The sequence below is a fragment of the Sinocyclocheilus anshuiensis genome, unplaced genomic scaffold, assembly GCF_001515605.1.
Source record: "Sinocyclocheilus anshuiensis isolate Anshui unplaced genomic scaffold, SAMN03320099.WGS_v1.1 scaffold411, whole genome shotgun sequence".
Lineage (NCBI taxonomy): Eukaryota > Metazoa > Chordata > Actinopteri > Cypriniformes > Cyprinidae > Sinocyclocheilus > Sinocyclocheilus anshuiensis.
In genome coordinates, this window is record NW_015549608.1 from 1,014,597 (window position 1) to 1,023,766 (window position 9,170).

Here is a 9,170-nt window from a genome sequence, read left to right on the forward strand (position 1 = left end):
AAATGTTTCTTGAGCAGCAAATCAGCATATTATACTGATTTCTGAAGATCATGTGACACTGAAGACTGGAGTAATGATGCTGAAAATACAGCTTTGATCACAGAAATAAATTACATTTTTACAGATATTCACATAGAAAACAGAGATTGTTTACCAGGTTTTAGTCACTATATCATTCCCCTAGTTTTATTTGTGTTATTTCATAGCTTTTATGAAGAAAAGAGTCATAATGAGTAGATGTGACTCAACTCTTGTGATTATTAATGACAGAAGCACAGGACTGACGTGACTTACCATACTTCTTGCGGATTTCATCATGTTTCCCCTTCCTCTCCGCCTTCCTGCAACAGACAGTAACCAGAGATGAGTGACGGCTTTTTACAGACTGGACGGGATTATATAGATTTTTGAAACAAAATATTGAATTTCTGTGCCATTTGCATCATTTGAGCTGTATTTTTTTGCAGAGACTTGGAAGAAACTAGGTAAATTAGACTGATGGACAGATTATGTGACCATGCATGAAATAATACAGTGATTGATTGACTGTTTATAATTATAGTGTTTATATTTTCTTAATATTATTCATGTTGAAAAAAGAGTGAAAAATATATCTTGCATTTTTTTCTCGCAATTCTGACTTTTTTTTTAACAATTCTGACTTTTTTCTTAGAGCTTTGCTTTTTATATCTCACAATTTTGATTTTTTTTTTCTCGCAATTATGACTTTTTTCTCACAAATCTGAATTTTTTCTTAGATCTTTGTGTTTACACCTCACAATTCTGACTTTTATTTGTAGAGTTTTACATTTACATCTCGCAATTCTGACTTTTTTCTCACAATTCGGACTTTTTTTGTGGAGTTTTGTGCTGACATCTCGCAATTCTGGCTTTTTCACAGAGTTTTGCGTTTACATCTCGCAATTCTGACTTTTTCACAGAGTTTTGCGTTTACATCTCACAAATTCTGACTTTTTTCGTGGAGTTTTACGTTTACATGTCACAATACTGACTTTTTTCATAGTTTTGCGTTTACAGAAAAAAGTCAGAATTGTTAAAAAAAAGTTAGAATTGCGAGATGTAAACGCAAAACTCTATGAAAATAGTCAGAATTGAGAGATAAAAATGCAAGATATATTTTTCACTCTTTTTTCAACATGAATAATATTAACAAAATATAAACACTATAATTATAAACAGTCAATCAATCACTGTATTATTTCATGCATGGTCACATAATCTGTCCATCAGTCTAATTTACCTAGTTTCTTCCAAGTATTTTCGTAGAGTTTTGCGTTTACATCTCACAATTCTGACTATTTTCGCAGAATTTTACATTTACATCTCGCAATTCTGACTATTTTCGTAGAGTTTTGCTTTTTATATCTTGCATTTCTGATTTTTTTTCTCAGAATCAGGGCCGTTTCTAGGCATAGGTGAGCTAGGCGGTCGTCTAGGGCGCCACCAGCTGAAGGGACGCCAATGAGCGCACGTACTGGCACTTTTAGCAGGGTTGTGATAAAGAGTGGCACGGTCACCCTGAAATATGACTGCCGCCCCCACTGGATCCCCCAACATTATTGGGCTAGAGTACTGCCAATCTGACGATGCCTGTATGCCACTAGATCAGAGTGCTGTCAATAGCTGCCTGATTGTTGCACGCAAAGTTTGCATTTGGAGCGCTCAACAACGCCGTTAGATCAGTGGGCTGTCAGTGCTTTGGCAAGGTAACACTTTTTTTTTGCCATGCAATAAAGCTAAGTTCAAAGGCCAATTTAAAATATTGGTACAGTAAATAAAGTGCACAAAATCAGTATTTTGTTTAGGCAGTATTTGTGGCACTTTTGTGGCACATTTGTCCAAATATTTGTGGCAGATTTCACGTTCACGTTATTTAAAGGGGAAGTTGACGCGTTAACAGTGTCGTTACTATGACAACCAATTTGAATGTGAAAAGCAACTGGTGTCTGAAAATTATATATATATATATATATATAGGGCAATAGGGATTATCAGTCAAATTGGCTAGAAACGGCCCTGCTCAGAATTCTAATGTTTTGCCCAATACAAATTCTGAATCCTGTAAAACCAGTACAAGAAGAACAAATCAAACTCATAGCCTGGATTCAATTTCCGCAACCAAAGCTGCTCAACTGAAAACTGGCCAAGTCCTGAAGAGCAGCACATGGGCGGCAGTAGATGATTCACAGTGAGTTCATGTCTTTGTTTAAGGCCCTCCATTCCTTCACAGGCTCGTCGTAAATACGAGCAGCAGTGTTTTATGGGTGTGTGACATACGAGCGGCGCTGAACGACACCAATCGCTCGCCGTGCATCATTCATCCTCTCTACAGCACACAATGAAGATGGGCCGAGCCTCCAGACGAACTGCGGCCGCTTCATACCAAATAAATCAGCCGGAGCTTTATGAGCAGCTGATCTGTGAACAATCACTGGAGCTGTTAGCCATCTGTTGCTGCTTCCACAATCCTGAACAAAGCAGCACAACAATAACTCCACCGGCTAGTGTTTTACACGTGTATCTGTTACAGATCAGGTTTCTGCATTAAGCTGGAATGCTAAACGCTTAGATCAACAGCGAATAAAACTAATCTTTATTAGAGGACTAAGTTTCACTAATGTTAAAAAGTTTGGGGTCGGCAAGATTTTTAATGCTTTTGAAAGTCTCTTCTGCTCACCAATGCTGCATTTTTTTTATCAAGAATACTATAAAAATTGTGAAATATTATTACAATTTAGAATAGCTGTTTTCTATGTGAATATCTGTTAAAATGTAATTTATTTCTGTGATGCGCAGCTGTATTTTCAGCATCATTACTCCAGTCTTCAGTGTCACATGATCTTCAGAAATCATTCTAATATGCTGATTTGCTGCTCGAGAAACATTTCTGATTATTATCAATGTTGAAAACAGTTGTGCTGCACAATATTTTTGTGGAAACGGTGATGCATTTTATTTTTCAAGATTCACAGATGAATAGAAAGTTCAGAAGAACAGCATTTATTTCAAATAGAAATCTTATTATAAATGTCTATAACTGTCACTTTTGATCAATTCAATAAATCCTTGAGGAATAAAAATATTATTTTCTTTAAAAAATTTAACGAAATCTTACTGACCCCAAACTTTTGAATGGAAGTGTATATTTAAACAGCACATAAAGGTACAATTTACACAATCAACATGAAACACCAGTCGCAACTCATTTTACTTACACAATATGACATATTTTTGAGTGCAAAGGATATTAAAAGAGAAAAATAATGTACGTTTGATATTAATAATATTAACTGATGCAACTTTTGATTGTAAATATGTATTAGTTAATGTTGGATTTAAAAAAAGTTTAATAAATGTTTTTAAAGTATTTATCATTGTTAGCTCATGTTAACTTTAACTAAATTTAAAATAAATTACAGAAATAAAAAACAGAAAATATATAAAAACGAATTAAAAATATTAATAAATAATATATAGACATAATAAAGAGGACAAAAATACTATAAATAAATTATATATTTTCTGTTTTTGTAAATAAAAACTGAAAATATAAAAAAACTAATTCAAAATATTAATAAATAATATATAGACATAATAAAGATGACAAAAAATACTAAAACTAAATTGAAAATAAAAACAGAAAATATATAAAAATGAATTCAAAACTAATAAATAATTTATAGACATAATAAAGTTAATTAATAATAATATTAACTATATATTAATCTTAGTTCATTAAAATGAACTAAGATGAATAAATGCTATATTAAAGTATTTTTAATTATTAGTTCATGTTAACTAATGCAGTTAACTAATGTTAACAAAGGGAACCTTATTGTAAAGTGTTACGAAACTATCATAGAACTAACCACTGCTAACAAACCCTGTTTCTGTGTCAATATTTCAATTCTTCTTAAACAAAAAAAATATCCATTTACTAAATATTCTCTCCATATATGTTCAAGGACATCAGAATGCACTGTGCTCATCATTCAACACGATACACACTATAGAAGCCCATCAGGCTGTTCTTTGCTGTGACAGATGTAAAATACTGAACATAAGCACATTCGTATATCAGATGCATCGCACACGATCGGCCAAGACCCTGCAGAGATATCTGATCTCGGTTTATCTGAGTTCAAAAGGAGATTCCAGCTCCCCCTCGAGTGTCTGACACAGAAGTGACCTTGTTAGTGCAGCACAGCTGCTGAAAGCCCTACAGATATATTTACACTCAACACATGTAATCATGAAAGCACTGAGACACTCATTACGTGACCAAATCCGCTTCAGATCAACAGGTGCTTGACAAAAACCTTCAACTGTGACACGACGGGATTAAATGCAACCAAACCACACAATGAAAAGCTGGCTACATTCACAAAGTATTTGCAGTATTAAAGGAATGTTTTAGCCAAAAATTAAAATGTGCTGATAATTTACATCTGAGATCAGGATGAGTTTGTTTCTTCATCAGATTTGGAGAAATGTAGCATTGCATCAGTTGCTCTGCAGTGAATGGGTGCCGTCAGAACGAGAGCTGATAAAAACATCACAATATTCCACAGCACTCCAGTCCATCAGTTGACATCTGGAGAAGACAAAAGCTGAAACAAACCCAGCATTAAGACGTTTTCAACTAAAATACATAGAGTCCATAATCCATAATAACGCTTCCTCCAGTGAAAAAGTGTTCTGGTGTGAATCAGGAGAGAAATCTGCACAGATCAAGCAGCGTTTAAACAGCTCTAAACAAATATGTGGCTGGATTTTGATGTGAGAGACAACAGCAGATGCACTTTTTCACTGGAGGAAGTGTTATTATGGATTATGGACTCAATGTATTTTAGTTAAAAACGTCTTAATGCTGGATTTGTTTCAGCTTTTGTCTTCTCCAGATGTTAACTGATGGACTGGAGTGCTGTGGATTACTTGTGATGTTTTTATCAGCTCTCGTTCTGACGGCACCCATTCACTGCAGAGCAACTGATGCAATGCTACATTTCTCCAAATCTGATGAAGAAACAAACTCATCCTAATCTCGGATGACCCGAAGGTGAGGATATTTTCAGCTAATGTTCATTTTTAGGTGAACTATTCCTTTAACATTTACTATTAAATTGACAAAAAAACCTAATCTACAGCAGGTTTGAACTCACAAGCTGATCTGAGATGTGAGATTTACGTACCGCTCATCTGATCGCTGTCTGATCTCCTCTCTTCTCCGGGCAAACTGCTCATCATCACGGTCAAAACTGAAAATATACAAATGACAGCTAATTCAGAATATTACTGAATACTATATTAGTACATTAACAATGAGTTCCAGTGGTTCACAGTATATTCATGTCGGAATTACTGTAATTACAAGCTTACAAAACTCTAAATTTATCAGCACATTTAAGAAATCCCAGACTTCACGTGACATCAAACTGGCAGCTATTTATCAGAGAAAACATAGGGTTGGGTTAATATTTTGATTAATTATCTGCACATGGATTTATTTCGGGTGTATGAACACCGGCACTAGAAAAAATCATTTCTGAGTCCAAGAACATGAACAACCAGTTAAAAAACCCCTGATAATTACATTAATTCTGTGACCTTTACATCATCGCTGAAACGGAAACACAGAAACTCCAGCCACATGAACTCCCCTTCAATCATAAAAACATAATTCACTCAGAACGAGAACAAAGATTGAAACTATGAACACAACAGCCGTTCTATACATCACAGAACAAAGGATCGTCACATGAAGCTGAATAAGCATTCATAAGAGATAGAAGAAGTGCTTCTGCTTCTGTAAGCAAAGCACGTCTGCGTTTACATCATGAGACGCGTGATTGACACGTGAAGACCTGACAAATGAAATCATCTCTGATTGACAGACAGACGTGTCCTTTACAACCCGACAGACACAAAACCGGCTGCTTTAAAAATGATCTCTTTGGGGAAAAACGCCAATTCTTGCGCTATCCTTAATCAGTGTTGGGCAGTAACTAGTTACTGTAATAATATTACGTTTTGCAGTAACTAGTAGTGTAACTAATCACTAATAAGATTTCAGTAATAATTAGGGCTGGGTTTTGACACAAATTTCACGATTCGATTCTCATTCTCAAGCTTGCGATTCGATTACCAATTATTTTGGATATATATCAGGTACAGTACATGCCAAATTTTCTCAAGGAAAAAACATCTCTCAACTAATGCTGTAAAATATACACGAGATTATTGAAGGTTAAAATTGACTGATTTGTTCAAATTACACAATAAAATTAAAAATTATTGACGTTTTTAAAATAATAAAGTTACAATTACATATTATTTCTACTCGTTTTTTTTTTTTATATAAACATAACGGTGGCTGTCATAAAACCTTGATGGATTTATTCAAAATATCGTTCCGTAAAAATGAGAATCGATTAATATCGAGATATCGATGTTTTTTACCCAGCCCTAATAATAATATTACAGTTACCATCCATAAAACAGCTCGTTACTCAGTTACTTTTGATACCTCAAACCCTACCGATTTGAATCAATAAATCAATAATTCCTAGATTTATTTTCATGATTTTCACGACTCATGAAGTCAGCAGTGTATCAGGAAAGCTTTGAATATGGAAAAGCTTACATTCAGGGGATGGAAGTCAAGAGAACACAGATCTGAACACAGATGTGTAAGTTGTGGCATTACTTTAATCTGGCATTATCCCTGATCCCCATATAAATTATATCACTATAATTAAACATCTTATGCACTCATGTGATTTCTTCTGATAAAATACTTCATGAAATATAATCATATGATTATTATAGCTACAATTAGCTTCAAGCTACACTTGACAATACAACACTTTTACTTAAAAGTCACTATCAATCATTGAGTGTTTGTAAAAAAAACTTCTGACTGCGATCCAATGTAGATTTTGATCAAATGATGAGGCAGAAATATATTGTTAGTAACATTGTAGAAGAATTTTATGGAGAAGAAACGTGAAGGAAAAGTAATGTAACTAGTAGTGTAACTAATTACTGTTGCCAGATAGTAATAAGTAATAATATTACTTTTGAAAGGAGTAACGAGTAATAAATTACATTTTTGGAGTAATGAGCCCAAAACTGTTCTTAATCAATTAATAAATAAATGCCATACCAAAAGCATTTGTGTTTATTAACCCTATAAAGCCTACTGTATCTTATTTGATGCATGAAAATCTTGACTGATTTTTATCAAGTAAACGTCAGAATAACTGCAGTAATATCTCCAGATGAACACTTACTGCACTGAAGCAGCTCAGCTTTACTTGATTCTCCATCAATCATGTTTTAGAGTCTCAAATCTGATCCTCAGGATCTTTTGAGGAGCGTTTGTTTCCAGAAGCTTTACTTTCACTGTTCCTCAGCGGAGGAATGATCTTCACAAGCCTCCAGAACATCTCACATCTTCTGAGGAGCTTCTCTCAATCACTGCATTATATGTTTGGAGCATTTCAATCTCATCTTATTACTGGAGATATAGAGCCACGACTGATATTTAGATCATTTTATGTCAGTATCTGCTCTACTGTTATAAAGATCTCACTGATTTACATCACAAGCAGCAGAATTTCATCATATAAATATCAGCATCTGCACCTAAATTACATATTTTTGCTCAGTTTCAGTCTCTCCATATTCTCACTATACGAGCCATAAAATGTGATTTTTTAAAATAATTTTAAAAAATTTGATTTTTCTGATATGTCCGGCTTTCCAGGGTTCAATGAACCGCTCGGTTTCACAAACTGAGATCTGCCAGGGCTTTAAAGGGTTCATCTTTGAGCACAGAACACATGGTAGCTCTGAGGTGGAAGTGAAAGTTGTGAGTGTGATATGAAGCACTGTGTCTGTGGAGGTCTGACCTGGACGAGCGTCTGCGTTTACAGCAGCAGCAGCAGCAGCAGACGGAGACGGCCAGCAGCAGAGTCCCACACACCACCGCCATCGCGATGATCAGAGCCTCGAAGTTCACTGAAACAACACACAACATCACAACACAACACTGAAGATCAGAGATCCGTGTGTTAGTCACTACTGACACCTGCTGGACGTTTACTGACACCAACTCCGTTCTCATGATTGAGGAGTCCTGCGGTTGTTTTTATTGATATCATGTGAGTGTGAGCACTATAACTGCATCATCTTGATTACATATTATAACACAATCAGGTCTGTTTTGACCTAGAAAAGATCCATAAAAATTTGTTTTTAGTAAGGGAATGAAACTTTGCACATGCTTTAAGGCCCTCAAAATACACATCATTTATTTTTTCTGTTTTTTTACAATTATTTTTAAGAGATTAAAGCAATAAACCCCAAGCGTCGTGCCTAAAACCCCCTTAGCTGTTATAAATTCACGGCTTCACGGGGCTTATTGCTTTTATAAAACGGTTATTCCATATACGTAGTAGGGTTTCACAAAATAAAACAGAGCAAATAAAGTGTAATGATATTAATAAAAACAGTATTCTTCCACCAAACAATGTAGCTCCTCAGAAACAGTTGTGGTTGCCACAAAGTGGTTGCTGAGCAACACACAAACGTAAACAAAGGTGTGTGTTACTTTGTAGAGTAATTTATAACAGCTTAGAACGCGGCTCAGCCAATCAGAATCAAGGACCGGAACTATCTGTTTTATACAATTATTTTTAAGAGAGATAAGCATTTAAAAACATTTTACACATGTCATGTTCGGGTCATTTTGAGCTGGGTATGTATGGAGCACATTAGGTGCCAAAACACTTTTGTAAAAGTATCTACGCTGTAAAATATATTCAGTCTTTTCCTCATATCTCACACACTTGCTGATAAACACAAATATGTACGTCTATTGATGAACCACTGCAGCATGAAAAACTAATTATTGTTTTTGATTACGAAGTAAAATAATTGTTTTTTTGCTTTTTTTTTTACTTTTTTTAGAGTAATATTTATGTTGTTTTGATTGAAATAAATATGCAGGTTTCATAAATTTGGACTGTTTTTGAGCAATCATGAGTTATAAATTTAAAGGAATTTAATTAAATTCCATTCATTCCAATGGGGTTAATAGCAGTAATTCTCAGATTATATTTCTTATAAATTTCATGCATTTATAT

General features: G+C 34.5%; 1 protein-coding gene across 1 annotated transcript in view; it reads right to left on the minus strand.

Moving 5' to 3' along the window:
- The window catches only part of LOC107659076 (pituitary tumor-transforming gene 1 protein-interacting protein-like), a gene marked incomplete at its 5' end in the record, with an annotated part of 20,713 nt that overhangs the window by 9,763 nt on the left and 1,780 nt on the right, over positions 1 to 9,170 (minus strand). The window contains 3 exons of the mRNA XM_016447890.1: positions 295 to 341; positions 5,214 to 5,279; positions 7,935 to 8,043. Of these exons, the coding sequence (XP_016303376.1) occupies positions 295 to 341; positions 5,214 to 5,279; positions 7,935 to 8,043 (222 nt within the window). The remainder of the gene's footprint in view (positions 1 to 294; positions 342 to 5,213; positions 5,280 to 7,934; positions 8,044 to 9,170) is intronic.